Genomic DNA, 19437 nt, shown 5'->3' on the forward strand with positions numbered 1-19437 from the left:
CACGTATATAATATGTGATCGAAGCATTCAGGAGGCTGTGGATGTGTTGGTAATTATAGAACTTTCATTGTGAAAAACTTTCATTTTTATCACATTTGAGGGATTATGGATGAATTATTGTTGACATAGAAGACATTGAAGAATTTGGTAAACGTGAGCCAAAATTGAGGTCATCACATTTTAGCAACTTGAAAATCACAGAAGCAATGTATCTGCGCATTTTATACTGCAGTCTGCAACTCGTTAGATTGACCTATTTCGATGAACGTACTATTTTTTAATCAATATGCATAAATTCCAAAAATAGTCCATAGTCCATACCTCAAAATGAAACAGTCAATAATTATTTTATATCGATGTTAAAAGATTGCACGAGTCACGCTAGAGATAGTGAACAAAATTTCGATAGTCGAAATAATTCGAATTCACATTAAAGCCTTTTAACAAGAGCTACAAACTGATGGTAATTATAAGCTAAGTATATGAAATTGTTGTACAAATTAAATATATTTACTTAATAATGAGATAAATGTTGCCTAACAAGCTGTATCTATTTAAAAACTACGCTCTCATCACTCAAACCAGAGTGCTGCTGACGCTTGCCGACGCGGTTGAACATGCGAGTTTTCATTGACTAACTATTCTAAAATTATTACTTTTTGAAAATGACGTCACAAAATAAAGTAATGCAAAACAAATGCAGCTTCGAAGATGCCTTAGATATCAGCGGTAAGTTCAATTTGATCAGGAAAGTAACTGAAATGTACTAAAAATGACGCCCAATGATTTCTTAAAATTGTAGTTCGGTTGACTCGACAAAATACGTTAAATTACGCCAAAAGTACGTAACGCCCTTTGGCACGATCAATAACCAAATTCTAGAAATGGAAATTGGTGATTCGATGGAATTTTACCGAACAATTAACTTACCTTTGACCTACTCGGTTTTAACGTACAAATGGATATATTTTATTCCACTTGTGGCGGTACCCACAATTCGCCTAACATTCCTGCATCGCGCTATCGAACGCCACGCATATTCCCACACACTCTTTCTCCACACATACCCAATATTAACGTTATGATCTAAAAACGAAGCTTCCTCATTTTGAATTTTCCAAATCGGTTCACTTTTCGCAGTAAAATTGAAGTTCGTGGAGCCATTATAGTCATATTGAAGTACTTAAATATGAATCTTTATATTTCAGGTTTCGGCATGTACAACATCTCGATGCTGCTGGTGTGCTGCGTGCTCATCCTGGCGATGTACATCGACATCTTCGGCTTTTCCGTGTTGCTGCCGAGCGTGGCCTGCGACATGGACTTGACAGCGGCACAGCAGGGGCTGCTTTCTGCCATACCTTTGATCGGTAAGAGGTTTTAAAAAAATGTAGAGCTGATGCCTGATACACTCGGCTCTTGTCTAGAGCCAATAGAGGCAAGAAGAAGGCTGGGAGCTATTTAATTTTTTTCGGTATTTATTGTTCTTCTGTCTCACCCCCTCTCCCGGATTCGATGTTTTATTGCTATTAAACTTGTGGGTTTAAGTACGAAAACTTCTTTTCATAGGAGGAGAGAAGAGTCATAATATGGTCTATATAACCAACGAGCTTTTGCCAGCAGCTTCGCTCGCGTTAAGAAGTATATACAAACTTTCATCCCCTATTTTAACCCCTTGAAGGTGGAATTGATCAAAATCCTTTCTTAGTGGATGTCTACGTCATAATATCTACCTGGATACCAAATTTCAGCCCGATCGGTCCAGCGGTTTGGGCTGTGCGTTGATAGATCACCATGTCAGTCAGTCACCTATGAGTTTTATATAATACGAGCTTTTGCCCGTGGCTTCGCTCGCGTAAAGAAGTATTATTATATATAAACTTTCGTCCCCTATTTCAACCCCTTGGAGGTAGATTTGATCAAAATCCTTTCTTAACGGATGTCTACGTCATAATATCTACCTGGCTGCCAAATTTCAGCCCGATCGGTACAGCGGTTTGGGCTGTGCGTTGATAGATCACCATGTCAGTCAGTCACCTATGAGTTTTATCTATATAGATATAGATATACAGGGTGTAACAAAAATAAGTGATAATACTTTAGGGTGTGTACGTGTTCCTTGTAGAGTGTTCACTGTGAAAGTGGCAGCGCTGAAAGACCAAAATTTTTTTTCACTTTTGTATGGCGAAACTCGTGATGATCGGACCCTTGCCCATACAAAAGTGAAAAAAAAACTTCGTCTTTCAGCGCTGCTACTACTACAGTGAACTCTCTACAAGGAACACGTACACACCCTAAAGTATTATCACTTATTTTTGTTACACACTGTAGATTACACTATATCTATATAGATAAATCTTGACTCTAGAATAGAGCCTGCATAGATATTATTGATGGGATCTTTTCGACGTCATGAATGTCCATTGTCCAATTACTTTGTAACTTTCACTGGCACGTCAGGACTGGTCGATGTGAAAGTTTCAATGTATGCAGGATTAGCAAATAAAAATTAAGAAAATGCTTTTACATGAACAATATGGAGATTCAAAATGAAAATGTCTATAGGTAAAATAATAGTGCATAGGTAAATTAGTACCGCAAAGTAGTTGTGTATTTTTAGTCGCCATAAGTTTTATTTCGTTAATCAAAATACCTATTATCTTCCTACTTCATCTAAATCGGGTAAGGGATTGCTTAAAATGTTATAATATTCATATTTCTAAAAGTAGGAAGTATCGTCAGAACGTCAGTATATTGTAATATTTCAGGTATAATGATCTCGTCGTACGCGTGGGGTCTGTGCGCCGACACACTGGGGCGAAGGAAGACCCTCCTCATAGCTATGCCCATAGGAGTGGCGTTCAACCTGCTGGCCAGTATCTCTCCTAACTTCACTGCCCTATGCGTTTTTAAGTTCCTGTCGGCTGGATTGTAAGTCATTTTGTCTTTTATGAAACATCTAGGAGCTAATGTCGGACAGACAAATGACTCCACAAGCGATTGACTCAATACGCAGCACACAACAGATAGATGACGAAATAGACAGATACACGCAAGCCATAACACAAACATGCAGAGACACTATGCCGACCAAAAAACACGCACAGAAATTCACGTTATCGTGGTGGAATGATGAGCTCGCGCAGATGAAGAGAGATGTCGCTACGAGGAGACGCAGGATCCGAACCGCTGCACCTGATCGCAGAAACCGCGTGGTAGGACTGTACCTGGAAGCGAAAGAGAAGTATGAAAAGGCAGTGAAAGATGCTCAAGTGGAGAGTTGGAAGGAGTTTTGCCGGAAACAGGATAGGGAGGGGTCTGAGAGGGCATCTACAGGGTGCTGAACGGAGTCGGAGGGAGGGAGGAAGATCTGCCCCTAACAAGGTGCAGTGAAACCCTCGACGCCCGAAGCTCTGCAGAACTGTTGGCGGAGACCTTCTACCCCGCGGACCTGGAAAGTGATGAAAGTGAGGAACATCGCCGGACGCGCCGGCGTGCGGAGTCCCTGGACTCCGAGCCGTCGATGGGTCCGGATGCTCCTTTCATCATGGAGGAGTTGAAGAGAGCCGTAAGGTCCTTCAACCCTAAGAAGGCCCCTGGAGCGGATGGTCTCACAGCCGATATCTGCCAGTACGCTGTAGAATGTAACCTAGATATATATTATACATTTGTAATATTTGTATACTACATAGAAATGTAGAGCTGACCACAAATATCCGCCGAATTTTAGTAGGTTCTACAGTTAAAAAAATTCTAAATAGTGTTGTTGTATTTATATTTAGGGCCTGTTTCACCATTTCCTGATAAATTCCAGATAGGCTATCCGCAACATATCTGACAGACAGAGTATGGAGCATCTCTGAAATCTCTGAAATAAATTGTGAATACCTATCCGGTACCAATCAGGAGGTAGTGAAACAGGCCTTTAGTACATAATATGAAGTTAAATAATATTTCAGCTCATCATCAGCGAACGCAGCCGCCTTCGTGCTGCTCGGTGAGACGGTTCCTCGACAGAAGAGGAGTCGCTTCATGTTCCTGATGGCCAGCGCCACCATGTTTGCACAACTGATAATAAGCCGTAAGTTACAAGTGCTATTACGCTGCAGCTACTTATTTCTGATACGTATAGGTGCGCGAATTATTTTATTTTTCTCAAAAAAATGAAACCGATTTCCAAGGTAAAAGCAATAATAATAATATGAACTAAAAAGGATAAGATAATAGTGATGATGGCAAGGTCAAAGATTAGCTAATTTTGTTAATAAAATAAAGAAATCACGGTAAAAAATAAGTGTTCCCAAAATTCCAGCTTGATAGCATTTGTATTTTTTTTGTTATGCGCTTCAAAGTTGGATAATCAAGTCGATTTTTTTTTTCAAATATGTTTCTTAAAATTTGTATACCATTCGATAACTTATGCAATTAAAAGCAACTTTTGTTATGAAACCACTTTCATAAACGCAATATTTAATATACCTATCGAACAAAGTTCTCTACCGATGCATACAAACTACGAAAGAGTGACGTCAGTCTTTCGTAGCACTTTGTATGGAGCGTTTCAAGCAGCTCTATTTTATGAGATGTTTGAATTGTCATATCTTGGTGAATTTTTAAGCTATCAGAGTCATTCTTTCAGCGATGTTTCTATTTTTTAAGGGTCGTTTAATTACCAAAAAGAAAAAAAATAGTCATCAAGCCTATTCTTGTCACTTTAATAGTGCCTTTTTCAGAATTCGCCTTTATCTCAACTGTTTTTGTACAAATTATAGTCTTCACTATTTTGAAGTCGGTACCAGCTAATTTAATCATGACTTCAGTCAATGTCTGAAATCTTTAGGACTGGTAGGACTGGTCTCGCGTTTGCGTGAGACTCGATCTAAAAGATTATGAAAAGTACTAATAATAGAGCCATAATGTGATGATGCATGGTGTAATGGTAGTAATGATGATGATGATGATGAATATAATTTGCACAGAAGCATATTATGCTTTACGTTCTTAAGCAATGCCGAAAACCCCAAACTTGTATCTATAAAGAGTCGGGAGTTCTGTCAATCCTTGCAACCATGCGGCATGCTTCATGTAAAACCAAAATCACCATATTATTATGTTTCCATATAATTTCCATCATCAGGTCACCACTTTTGTGAACATGGTACCAAATACGAGTTAGGCCCTATATAACATAGAAAGAATTTTGAAAATCGGACCACAAACGGCTAGGTAATCGTTGAACATACAAAAAAATAAAATAAAAATATATACATACGAAAATAGAACCTCTCTCCTTTTTGGAAGTCGGTTAAAAATAGAAACCAACTTGAAAAGAATATTTTCAAGCTACGAATAATAAAACTTTTCAAGCGATGAAAATTAGTCCTTGTCATCTATTTATGTGGCTATCAAAATATATTGAGCCTGTTCGACACAAGCAAAGATACAATTCTTTTTTCTTATTTACGAGTAAAATATTACAACGTCTGCGCTGCTTTGCCCGCGGTAAACGTGAAACTTCCACTATAAAAAGTATTAAGTATTTGGTATCCTTGGTCCTTCCCCGTAATTAACTGTATGTCAATTCCAAATTTTATCATAATCGGCTCAATAGTTTCGGAGCCCATTCAATGGAAACATACTTTACTTAAATTACATAACTGACCAACACTTATTGACATTGGTCATGCCAATTCGTGTAGGTCAGTTAAACCGGCATGATAATATTATGTTGGTTTCTACTCTAGTTATCGCGTACTACGAGTGTTACGTATAGTAACAGAAATAAATAGCTGTAGTATAAAATTATAAATATAGACTCGTAAATTACGGCATAATATATTCTCTTGTCTGCCAATTTCGTTAATTGAAATGTATAGTTATATTGGAATCTATATTTGTCAGGACAAGGACATTTCAATTAGGATCACATTTCATGATAAATTGACATAACATTAGATTTAGAGCTGTAGTCAACGAGCTGGCCTCGATTTGTTTGCAAGTAAAAAAAATTAAACATTGTATACACACACTATAAAAAAGTTCAAATACCAAAAATGTACGTCACGTAAAGTTTTACACTACAAGATGTGAATTGATTTGACTATTACAATGTTTCATTGTAATAATCAAAATCTTATATTTTCCTCTATATGTAGCTCTATCCAAAATATATTGGTACTTGGAATAGACAACTTTGCAAATCTCAAATACAGAGACCACTTTGTAACAGTGTTAATTACAGCTTGATGGTTAACGAATAAACTACATCAATTCACAACACAAATTATCACATTCTGAACAACCGAGCTGTTGAAGTAGATTAAATCATATTAAACTAAAATTAACTGCATATTGATGGTCCATCGTAGAAGTTCGCGTTTTGCACTGGGTCTTAAAATTATTTGAGCGCAAAAAGTGATTGCAACTACAACATATTCTGCCACGATGTTAAGGAATTTTCTTCTCATGTTTAATATCGAGCGTAAACTTTATTAAAAAGCACAGAAAAACTCATAATATTTAGATTTAATACATAATTCTTTACAGTACCCGCATTGCCAATCTTCGAGCTGCGATTTAACATCGATGTGCCATTTTTGGGTTTGGAATACCGTCCGTGGAGGCTTCTGATGCAGGTGCTGAGTCTACCGGGCCTGATGGGTGTCATTGGCTTGATCTTCCTTAAGGAGAGTCCCAAATTCCTTCTCAGTGAGGGTAATGAATCCAGAGCGATCTATGTATTACAGACCATGTACAGTACCAACACCAAAATGGAGAAACAATCTTACCCGGTTAGTAATATATTATTACGTTAATTCATGTTTATTCTGATATTGTGCAAGATATTTTTTTTTTTAATGAAATAAGGGGGCAAATGAGCTAACGGGTCACCTGATGGAAAGCAACTTCCGTCGCCGGCCTTTTATGAGGGAATAGGGTAATAGGGGAGGGTAGGGATGGGAAGGGAAGGGAATAGGGGAGGGTAGGGAAGGAAATAGGGTAGGGGATTGGGCCTCCGGTAAACTCACTCACTCGGCGAAACACAGAGCAAGCGCTGTTTCACGCCGGTTTTCTGTGACAATGGCTCTCGCACGTCTAAAGTGGTATAGGTATAATATATTCTATAGTGAGTGTGGCAAAGCGTGCTAACCCGGCAAGTGCGCCATACCTATAGTATAACTAGCGACCCGCCCCGGCTTTGCATAATAATATATTATAAATAACATATTATATTATAGCCTACGCTGAAGAAATTATCAAAATCGATTCAGTAGTTTTTAATAATATTCATTACTAGATGTCCCGCGCGGTCTCGCTCGCGTAAATTAGGAATTTTACGGAAACCGTACATTTTCCCATAAAAAATAGCTTATGTCCCTCCCTTCACTTGGTCTACTCTATATCTGTGCCAAATATTGACATAAAAATTGCTCTAGTAATTCGTAATTTCGAATATTTCCCCCGTTTTCCCACATTTTCCTGAGTTTCTTCAGTCGTATTAGTCTTAGCGTGATAATATATAGCCTATAGTCTTACTCGATAAATGAGCTATCTAACATTGTAATAAGTTTTTAAATCGGACCTGTAGTTCCTGAGATTAATGCGTTTAAGCAAACATACTCTTTAGGTTTATAATATTAGGTAGGTATAGATTTTTTTAATTATCGCTTGATAACCATCATGGGACGATATGGTTGTGATGATGATGATGTAGATGATGAATGTAATTTGCATAGTAGCATATGCTTTCCGTTCTTAAAACAACGCCGAAACTCCCAAACTTGTATCTATAAAGAATCAGGAGTTCTCTCAGCACCTTCCGAACCATGGTATACCAGCTATACCTCTATATAAGTTGGTATGCTTATAATACTTCTCACGAAACTAAAGTCACCACATATTTCCCCATAAATTTTGAGGAGTTCCCTCGATTACTTATGGATCCTTCATCAGATCACCACTTTTGTGAATATAATACCAAATTGGGATGATACCCTATATACCAAAAGAAAATTTTTGAAAATCGGTTAACAAACGGCGGAGTAATCGTTGAACATAAGAAAACAAACATAACACCTCCCCCATTTTGAAAGTCGGTTAAAATTGAAGCCTATGTGTTATTCTGATGTATAACCTATGTTATTGTAAAGTTTCATTGATGAAACTGGGTCTAAAGGGAACAAAGGGACATGAGGGAAAAAAGCGACTTTGTTTTATAATATGTAGTGGTTCCATGGAATATAATTATAGCTAATTGGCGCACTTGCCAGGGTTGCACGCTTTGGCACACTCACTATAATACTATAGTATATACCAGACGTCCCGAATTTGGCGGGACGCGCGCGGACGTCCCGATTTTTTTTTCATCAAAATTAAACGTCCCGCGCGGACAGGCTCAGTCCCGCACGGGGAAAGCGTATACGTGCAGCGTGCTGAGAAAGTAAGGTGCGTAATGAAGATAAGAGTGGGGGAGGTCGAGGGGTGGATTTTCTTTGGCTACTTTAGCTATCTATTGTCGCGTAAACGTTATTTTACGCAAATAAAAAGATAAAAATTAAAAAAAACGTTTGCTTTTATATCTTTTTTAGAGTTCCGTACCCAAAGGGTGAAAACGGGACCCTATTACTAAGACTTCGATGTCTGTCTGTCTGTCTCCAGGCTATAACTCAAGAACCGCTATAGCTAGACTTCTGAAATTTAGACAGATTGTATATTTCTGTTGCCGCTATAACAACAAATACTGAAAATAAAATAAAATAAATATTTAAGGGGGCTCCCATATAACAAACCTGTTTTTTTTGCCTTTTTTGCTCTATATCAATAATGGCAACAGGTAGGTACTTGAATTTTTCACTAAGTCCTTTATTATTTGATTATAATAATAAAATAAAATAAAAATTTAAGGGGGGCCATACAAAAACACAATTTTTGGCCTTATTTTCCTCTATAACGGTACGGAACCCTTCGTCGAGTCCGACTCGCACTTGGCAGATTTTTAACTTTGTCCTGCTTTTGACTGAAGAATCCCGTTTTTGCACCCAAAAAGTTCCAAAGTCCCGACTTGGCACAAAAAAAATCTATTAGCTAAGTATATAGTTCTCTTTTGCATTTTGTTTGTAGGTGAAAACAATATTCCTAGATATATCAGACATGAAAACCACCTCCGGATCTTTGTTAAAGCGAATGTGGGACCAGACTGCTCCCCTGTTCAAACCTCCACTACTCAAGAATTCTCTGAAACTTTACTTCATACTAATGTGCGCTTACGTGACGTGAGTATGACATAATTATTGAAATCTTTACGACAATTTCATGAACTAAGTACATAATATCAATTTGTCTTTATTCATCAATTTGTCTTCATCTACAATTTCTGGGATTTAATAGAATTTACTGGAATGAAACTTTATTCAAATTCCAGGTAACCAGGTTAGGTAAGCCTGTAGGGACATTTTAAAATATAAAAAAATAAAGCTTCATATTTTCCTAACTAAGCTTCGCAGATATTTTATTTTGCACTAAACTAAACGATTTAATCCGCGTTGTCTAAAATATATTTATAATTTACCGAAATAAGCAATTTTCTGAATATATTTTATTTTTCTAAACTTTAAAATGGCTGCAGTTTTTGAAGGCCACCGCTAAAATAAAAAACGCTCTTATTATTTTTTTATCAGTTTTACCCTACGAATAATAAGGAATCGTAACTCCCATACTATTACCGTTTTAAATTTGGTTCCATTTGATCTGTCATGTAACGTCAGCCTAGTACCGCTCAAGGTCACCTAAATATTGCAAATGTATTGAAATGTGTACCTAAGGTACACTTTGTTGACAAGTATTGTGGAGCATGTTTTTTGACGGAGTTACTATTCCTTAGTTTTTATTATTCGTAGGTTTTACCTAATGTAAAAAACCTACTAGGTCTCCATGACGCTCGAGTGACTACAAAATTAGCACCTTCCCCTCCCCTACTATCATGTTATAATTTTGATACCCAACTTTGCTTCCGGAATTGTCGTATGCGTCGCGACTGAAGGCTCATTTGCTATTCTATTTTCAGATCGACTGGCTTTGCAATGTGGGTGCCTACGATTACCAACGCATATTTCACTGGAGATGACAGGGAGGGGAAAACTTTTTGTGAAGTGACTGGGAGTTTGTCCGCAACTGGTCGAGCAGACGCTAACTCTGTAAGATTACGAGTATTACCGTATGCCTTATAACTTAGCTCGAGCTTACTCAATACTTTGATCTAGTACTAAAAGTTTTGACCTGTGCTGAATTCTGATAAACCAATATTATTGGTATTCCTGCAAACATTTCAATTTGTGGCATTTTCTAATAATGATTTTATATGCTGTGCACATTACCTAGGTAATCTGCAGATTCCTTGATACAATCAGTTAAAGTTTACCGTTTACCTAGTTAGTTTGCATTCTCTTTCTTCGTTAAAGTCCTAAGAACTTAGACTTAAACTTGTCAACCTAAGACTGTTGTTGTTTTGGTTGTTTTTTTCTAAGTAACATATTTTTACTTTAAATGTCATAATTTATTCCTTTGTTTATTACCAATTTAAATTCTAAGTATAATTTAACTCAGAGTTAAGCGTGCTAACCCAGTCTGGCGCAAGTGGGCTTAACTGGTTTACGCACATTAACGGTAACATACATCTGCGTTAAAAAATGTAGGTAACTTAGTAATATTTAAGATGAGTTTAATATTGACTAATGTATCATTATCATTTGCACGTCGATAAAGTTGACAAAATATTATGTGAGACGCTGTTAGCATTAGGTGTAACCTACTGTACCATATTTTTGCTAATCAAGGGGGTGACAGATGTGTGAGTAAGTACGCGGAGTTATGCCTCGAGTCTCGATGATCTTAATCGTCTGTGTGTCAGCAAAGAGCCGCGAGCCGCGTGCCTGGGGGCATGGCCTGGTAATCTAGTGTGAGCGATTCTCGTGTATCACCGACGTGATTTAAGTTCGTACGTCTATCAGACCTTTAAAGAATATTATTAATATTATATCAATTACCAAATAATTCTTCAACCTGTATTTTTAGACCATCGTAAGAAACTGCGACGACGCCGTCAAACCTAGCGCTCTGTATGCCGTGATGGTATACTCCAGTCTCTGTGGCTTCCTCAGCCTGGTGCTGACCTTCATCGTGGGCATCCTGGGCAAGAAGAAGACCACTCTTCTGATGATCGCCATCTCCGAGGTGTGCGGCGTCATGCTGTTCTTCGTCAGGTCGCCCATGCTCAGCATCTTCCTCTTCTTCATGTTCCCCTACGTCGCCCTCATCCTGGGCAACATGAACAGCTACCTGGTGGAGCTTAATCCCACCTATTTGAGGTGAGTTTACGTGTGTTATAATAGCTTTCACACCGGTTTCGGTGACGGTGGCCGGTTTCATTGAAACCAGGCCAGCTACGCAGGAGTAATTTTATAGTGCCCAAATGTGTGCGCATTACACAAGAGCACTCTCTATTCCTTTACTCTCATAACCCAGTGGGACGGAAGACTGACACGACCGGCGAGAGATCAGGCGCAGGACCGTCTTTTTACTTGCCCATCCGACGCATAATATATCATCTTACTTGTCAGACAATAAAGTGATCAGCCTGCACTGTCCGGGTCCTAACCAAACTTGGAAATAACATGTTTCCAATACGGGAATCGAACCCACGACCTCCGAGTCAAGAGTTGCGCTCTATACCACTAGACCACGGAGGCGTTACGAGTGCTAGATATTATTATGCAAACTAGATGTCCCGCGCGGTTTCGCCCGCGTAAATTAGGAATTTTACAGAAACCGTACATTTTCCCATGAAAAATAGCTATACTCTCTTCACGTGGTCTACTCTATATAAATATTGCCATAAAAATTGCTCCAGTAGTTCGTGAGATAAACCCTTTCTAATATTTCCCCCGTTTTCCCACATTTTCCTGAGTTTCTACGGTCGTGTTAGTCGTAGCGTGATAATAATATAGCCTATAGTCTTACTCGATAAATGAGCTATGTAACACTAAAATTAGAAATAAGTTTTTAAATCGGATCTGTAGTTCCTGAGATAAGCGCGCTCAAGCAAACGTACTCTTCAGGTTTATAATATTACAAGCCGTTATTTATTTAACATTGCTTGATGAAACTGAGTCTTAACGTGATAAAATATAACCTATAGCCTTCCTCGATACATGGGCTATCTAACACTGAAAGAATTTTTCAAATCGGACCAATAGTTCCTGAGATTAGCGCGTTCAAACAAACAAACTCTTCCGCTTTATAATATTAGTATAGATAAGTATAGATTTTTTTTAATTATCGCTTGACAAACTCGAGTCTCGATCTAAATGACTATGAAAAGTACCAATAACAGGGTCATAATCATGGGACGATGCATGGTATAATATGGTAGTGATGATGATGATGATGAATGTAATTTGCATAGTAGCATATGCTTTCCGTTCTTAAAACAACGCCGAAACTCCCAAACTTTGTATCTATAAAGAATCAGGAGTTCTCTCAGCACCTTCCGAACCACGGTATACCAGGTATACCTCGGTGCAAAATCTTACTTGTTGGTAGTATATGCTTAGAATACTTCTCACGAAACCGAAGTCACCACATGTTTCCCTATAAATTTTGAGAAGTTCCCTCGATTACTTATGGATCCTTCATCAGATCACCACTTTTGTAAATATAATACCAAATTGGGATGATACCCTATATACCAAAAGGAATTTTTTGAAAATCGGTTAACAAACGGCGGAGTAATCGTTGAACATAAGAAAACGAACATAACACCTCCCCTATTTTGAAAGTCGGTTAAAATTGTAGCCTATGTGTTATTCTGATGTATAAGCTATATTATTGTAAAGTTTCATTAAAATCCGTTCAGTAGTTTTTGCGTGAAAGAGTAACAAACATTCATACATCCACACATCCACACATTAACACATCCATACATCTATACATCCAAAGAAACTTTCGCCTTTATAATATTAGTAGGATATTATATTATGTTTGTCCATAAAATATTTTATCACCTTATGCACACGAAAAAATGACTAGTTAGTCAATAGTCGTTATCGTATGATTAATAATTATCATGTTTCATATAGGTATACCGTATACGCGAAGCATCAAATATTTCGACACAGACATACGATTACATGTAAAATGACGTCACAGTATAATATTTAAATTTATTTTACTTTTCAGAAAAATGTTAATTTATTTTTATTTATTTAATGATTATAATAATTGATAAGAGTCATATTTACCAAACTTTGCAAGTATTTCTTGGCGAGTTAGACCTCGAGGCTCGAACGACCATAGGTCAAAAACTAGAAAAATTCCGAAAAAATGTTTCCAAATCATCATCAATCCTAAACAATATCACCTGAATGAAATAATTGTGACACTTTCAGGGGGATGGCCACTTGTCTATCGGTGGTGGTGGCCCGCGGGTTCGGCTTCATCAGCGTGCAGCTCATCGCCATGTTTCTCAGTGACCACTGCGTGCCTATGCTCTCTGGTTACATCATTCTTGTGTTTTGTAAGTATAAACTGAATTATGATTTTGAGCTCCCATACATTTAACCTTAATTAATAATTCAAGGTGGCACCAGCGGTAATTGGCCTTTGTAGCTAAAAATGCTCGCACTGTATTCTGTAAACTTAAGCAAATTAAAATTAACTCTTACAAAGACACTGCAACTACTATAGATTCATCGGAAAACCCCTTGGTAACTATGCTGACTTGATCAAGCAACTCCGTTTTGTAATTGGTCATAGGAAAAATGACAGGCGTCGGTTATCACTTATCACTATCAGTTTTATAGATATCACAAAATGCACTATAACATCTAGCATATTAATTGACTAGCACGGTAGCAAAACAATCTGAGTCTGATAAGCATACATTTTCAATAGGAGCAGTATTTCCCATTTTAAGTTGCTATTTTTACTGTACAGTAAATGACTATTTTCTTGTCTGCCTCTGCTATCGTAGCAAAAGCTACACTGTGCCTTTTTTGTTCATCAAGGGCATGCATTATAGCGCAGTCAACAGCGCACGTGAGGCATGCCCGCGACCTATGCGCTCTGACCGTATCCAAAACTTTCGCTTGGTTCTTTTTTTCTGGAATTTCTTATGACCAAATAAGTCGCACATATTCCACCCAGTAAAATGTTCTCGTCGCACATGTTACAATAATCTGACAGATACTGCAACTGAACAAATATGACAAATGACAATGTTTGCGTTGCGGTCGTTGACGCATACTGCGCCCAAAAATGCGCCAAAACTAAAGTTGAATGAAAGAAGATGACGAAAATTGAAGATGTGTGCATGTGTGGACATAGCTAAAGGGATGCAGCGATTTGAACGAAAGAGATGAACAATCTTACAGTTTTAATTCATTATCATCTCTCTTCCGCTCTAGGTAAATTAACATTCATGTTCGATATTTCAGTGGGATTCATCACGGCGTTTTTCCTACCACCGGATACTAAGAAGCCGAAAGCTGTCAAAATCGATATGCCCGAAGAGTGAAGAGAAAATTTTCAGGCATCGAGGATAAGTATACTTAAACAGCGATCACTCGCATAGTATGTTTAGGAGAAAATCGATCAAAACTCTAGGCCAGGGGTCACCAAATGGCGATGGCCAAATCCGCATCCGGACCGCCGACCCATTGTGTGCGGACCAAGCATAATATTCGACGATGATCTTCGTTCATCTTAGGACTTCAACACCAGGATTTAATGTCAATATCTATAGCTTGTACCTTTGTTTAATATATTTTTTTATATAAAATGTGTGGACCGCGAAGGTCATTTCATGTCTCAACACGGACCCTGAGTGAAACTAATTGGTGACCCCTGCTCTAGGCTATAGGACGAGGTGCAATTCCATCCGATGTAAATTGTAAAGTTTAATGTTATAAGGCGACTAAGTACTATATTATAATTTCAGCGCAAACGATAACAACATTTATTTTGTTGTTCTAATCTTGTTTGTCGGTGAGGGATAAAAGACATATTGGGCAGTGTCCTAGCTCTGCCAGAAGCAGAGGAGATACATATTGTAAGCTATTAGATACATTTGTTCTGTTCTGTTGTTTGCATTTTCACATATTATGTTATTGAGAGTGTATGTGATAATTTACATAATATGTTTATATATAGAATCAACTAATCTATCAACATTGTTGTTTGCTCAATCAGTGCCAAATGCTCGTCTTTTAACCCTTTAGCCGCCAAGGTCGGAATAATCCGACACCGCCGTGACAAAATATTTGTGACGTGTAACTGCGCCGCAGGCTGAAAAAGATTGGGAATGGCTGAGCTAAGCTGCTATAAACCATTTTTTTTCAACTTTGGGCGAATAAACCTGATCACTTTGGATGCGTGCTTTGCACGTTTGCTCCCTACTTTAATAAAAGAACCAGTGGCACAGTAGTAATTGTGTTCGCATAATATCTCCAGAACTACAAGTCCAATTTATTTTTTTTTTGTTGCACTAGGTATTGTTCAACTTAGGGAATGCTGCAAGTTTCTTCAAAATCGGTTCAGTATTTGAGATAAGTAGGGAATTTTAATTCTCAATTTCGTACAATTTTGAAGTCAGTTTTATATTTTTAAAATAAGTATGTAAGTACTATTATTTTAATAAGATTGTATATCCCAAAGCGCCTTCATTATTTAATTAAAATTTTTAAAAGAGAACTAATATCATCTAAAAATAAAGTTTCACGTAAATATCTGGCAGTATAATCAGCATGTTATATATAAATATAACATGCTGATTAAATGATAACATTACAATTTACGAGCACAATATTTTATTTTCAGAACGAAGTTCTTTATCGCACGTTGCGAAAGGGGGCTAAAAAATTGTAACGACATGACACAAAAGTGTCGGTATATTACAACTACTGAGCAAAAATGTAGCGTGCGGTAGCGCGTATTTCTCTTTCTCTCTCTCTCTCTCTCTTTTTTGTTTTTTTTTATAACTTCGTTCCATCCGGGTGTCGTTGACACTTCTCAAGTCTTTTATTTTATTTCCTTTTTCGTGGCAACCCTGGCAGATATCTGTTTGGTACTTACCGGTGGCGGCCGGCATCGAGCAACATCAAAGGCGTTTCACTACTTAACTGTAGGGATAATATTATTGCAAATTGCAATACTTCATACGTACATATAATTTATACGTGGGAGAGCCATGCTTCGGCACGAATGGGCCGGCTCGACCGGAGAAATACCACGTTCTCACAGAAAACCGGCGTGAAACAGCGCTTGCGCTGTGTTTCGCCGAGTGAGTGAGTTTACCGGAGGCCCAATTCCCTTCCCTATCCTCCCTATTCCCTTCCCTTTCCATCTCTACCCTCCCCTATTACCCTATTCCCTCTTAAAAGGCCGGCAACGCACCTGCAGCTCTTCAGATGCTGCGAGTGTCCATGGGCGACGGAAGTTGCTTTCCATCAGGTGACACGTTTGCTCGTTTGCCCCTTCCTTTCATTAAAAAAAAACTGTGGGGTGGCGAACAGGGCAATCGCTCGGGGCCTCGCAGGTATTTTTCGTAAGACAAAAGGTTTCGCAAAAACATGCAAAGACCTTTCGCTTAAAGATATTTCACAGCAGACACAGTCAAGTCGAACGGAAGCTGAATTTCGATAGCATGATTAAAATATAATATGCGTGTGTAAATACTAGTGATAAGTCTTACGCTATCTTTCAAGTTTGAACACCTACTGTGAGTTATTATTGTCATTTGTTTTATCAAATAAAATATTTTACTACATATTATCATGACTTTGATTTTAAAACACACCCTCTTTTCACATACTCATTGAAGTTATTGATAAATTAGTAAGACACAATTACTATAACGATACTAGATAACGCCCGCAACTGCGTTGCGCCAAAATTCTTTTATGCGCGGGAACCGTACATTTTTCCGAGATAAAAACTATCCCATGTCCTTTCTCGGGACTCAAAATATCTCCATGCCAAATTTCAGCAAAATCGGTTCAGTGGTTCGATCGTGAAGAGGTAACAGACAGACAGACAGACAGACACTCTTTCGCATTTATAATATTAGTATGGATATGGATTATACGGAAAGTACTAACTGCAGTTGTTGACTGTTGTAAAGAGTTTGCGACCTAGAGTTTTGAGTTGGGGTGACTTGTGTATATGATTAAGGAGATACGACCTAGTGACGAAGACATACAGACATAATCTTAGTAATAATCTAACAATTTACCTAATTTGAATTTGGAATTGTCTTCTGTAAAAATAAAACGTTTTAGCCCGGCCGCACATTGTCCGAAATTTCTGATCCGAAACAGTTGAACGTCCGCGTTCAACTGTTTCGGATTAAACTTACATTTTGTACTGAGTCAAGGGCGTCGCCAGGGGGGGGCAAGGAGGGGCAGCTGCCCCCCCCCCCCCTTAGAGATTCTAAAAAAGTTGCCAAATATAATGCAAACAACGACCACTATAATATTAAAAACTGGTTATTAAAAAAAAATACTCTGTACGATGCAGTACACTTATTCAAATTCAAACTCCTTTTTTATTCTATTTTTCTAATAAATGTTATTATAACTTATTTACAAGTTTTTTATTGCATAGTCAAGAGCTCGTGCTCGTGTAGCTTTACCACGAAGCTAAAACAAAGCTTTACACATCTCTCTCTCTCGACTTTGTACTGTCACAGAATATATTATATGTATATAGTATTAAGATATTGTTGTTATTACAATCGCTGTAGACAGGGGCGAATCTACTATAAGGTATACCCCGCGAATACAGAGGGCCCCCAACCGAACTGAAACCAATATTGTCAATAATAAAAATTATCTAGAATAAAAAAAAATCCGATCATAATGTTGGAGCATTATCCAAATGCCGTAGACGAACATTTAGTGAATGAGTGCATTCAGTTAAAATCTTACTTTCTATCACTGCAATGTATGTATGTATCTTACTTACACTGCAAAAGGTGTAAGACAGAGTCTTACACCTCTTGCAGTGAAATTTTTTGGTTAATTTATGAAAAGAAACTTATTGATGTTCTTCCAAACTGCTATACCATAACGCGTTGCATTTTTTAACGATGCCGATCACTAGCTGTGAAGCAGAACTATAGAGAATTATATTTCCTCCCGTTTTTTTCCACATTTTCCTCTATTTCTTAGCTCCTATTAGTCTTAGCGTGATAAAATATAGCTTATAGCCTTCCTCGGTAAATGGGCTATCTAACACTGAAAGAATTATTTAAATCGGACCAGTAGTTCCTAAGATTAGCTCGTTCAAACAAACAAACTAACTAACAAACTCTTCCGCCTTATAATCTATACTAATATTATAAATGCGAAAGTATCTCTGTCTGTCTGTCTGTCTGTCTGTCTGTCTGTCTCGCTTTCACGCCAAAACTACTGAACCGATTGCAATGAAATTTTGTACACAGTTATTCTAGAGTCTGAGAAAGGACATAGGCTACATTTTGATGTGGGAAAATATCTTATTTCCATGAAAATATCGATGAAAATTACTTCGCATTGCGCGTGGCCAGCGCTCATCCCGGGGGACCTGGGTTCGAGTCCCGCAGGCGGAACAAAAAGTTTTCAATGTTCCTGGGTCTTGGATGTGTATTAAAATAATATTTCAAAAATCTTAAATATATTTTATGTATAATATTAAAAAAAATTCAGAAATATATCGACGCGATGCAATGAACATTTTAGTTCTAATACGATTCAACAGATGGCGCTTTTTTTTACTTCGTTGTAACATAGAACTAATCATACTTATTAGTTATTATGTTTTTGTTTATAGTTTTTAATACGTTAGAATATTGTGTTTAATAATATTATCACTTGCTATAATAATAATCAATCTATCTTATCTTATAGAACTCCTACTGCATTTCTAAGGAGTTCGAGTGTGTTGTGTTGGCCTATATTCCATCCAGAAAATATTTTTACATTTTAATTCTAATATATGAAAACAGATGGCGCTTTATTTTTTACTTCATTATTATAACAGAACTAATCATACCTACTTTACTATATAATATTGTTTTTATTCATAACTAGCTGTTGCCCGCGACTTCGTCCGCGTGGACTTTAGTTTATAGCGCGCGGTGTCAACAAAATTTGTGTCAAATTTAAAAACTTTTTAAAACCCTGGTAAGTGGTACCCCTCTTAGGGCCGCGCAGCGCGCTACACCGGAATGGCAGCGCTGAAAGTGCTCGCCTCGCCGCTGCCATTCCGGTGTAGCGCGGTCCTTAATTAATCAAAATACCCAAAAACAGCTGTGCAGTGTGCACATAATCTGTACTAATATTATGAATGCGAAAGTATCTCTGTCTGTCTGTCTGTCTGTCAGTCTCGCTTTCACGCCAAACGCCA

At 37.7% G+C, this 19437-nt stretch overlaps 1 protein-coding gene across 1 annotated transcript; it reads left to right on the plus strand.

Moving 5' to 3' along the window:
- The first annotated feature begins 665 nt into the window (after positions 1 to 665).
- LOC121725248 (synaptic vesicle glycoprotein 2C-like) lies at positions 666 to 14623 on the plus strand. Its single transcript, XM_042112112.1, has 10 exons — positions 666 to 729; positions 1209 to 1370; positions 2769 to 2931; positions 3960 to 4081; positions 6547 to 6791; positions 9121 to 9272; positions 10064 to 10193; positions 11071 to 11363; positions 13443 to 13570; positions 14490 to 14623. The coding sequence occupies exons 1-10, from the start codon at positions 666 to 668 to the stop codon at positions 14567 to 14569; spliced, it is 1539 nt and encodes a 512-aa protein (XP_041968046.1). The 3' UTR covers positions 14570 to 14623.
- The last annotated feature ends 4814 nt before the right edge of the window (positions 14624 to 19437 follow it).

The sequence above is a fragment of the Aricia agestis genome, chromosome 3 (genome assembly GCF_905147365.1).
Source record: "Aricia agestis chromosome 3, ilAriAges1.1, whole genome shotgun sequence".
In the NCBI taxonomy this organism is placed as follows: domain Eukaryota; kingdom Metazoa; phylum Arthropoda; class Insecta; order Lepidoptera; family Lycaenidae; genus Aricia; species Aricia agestis.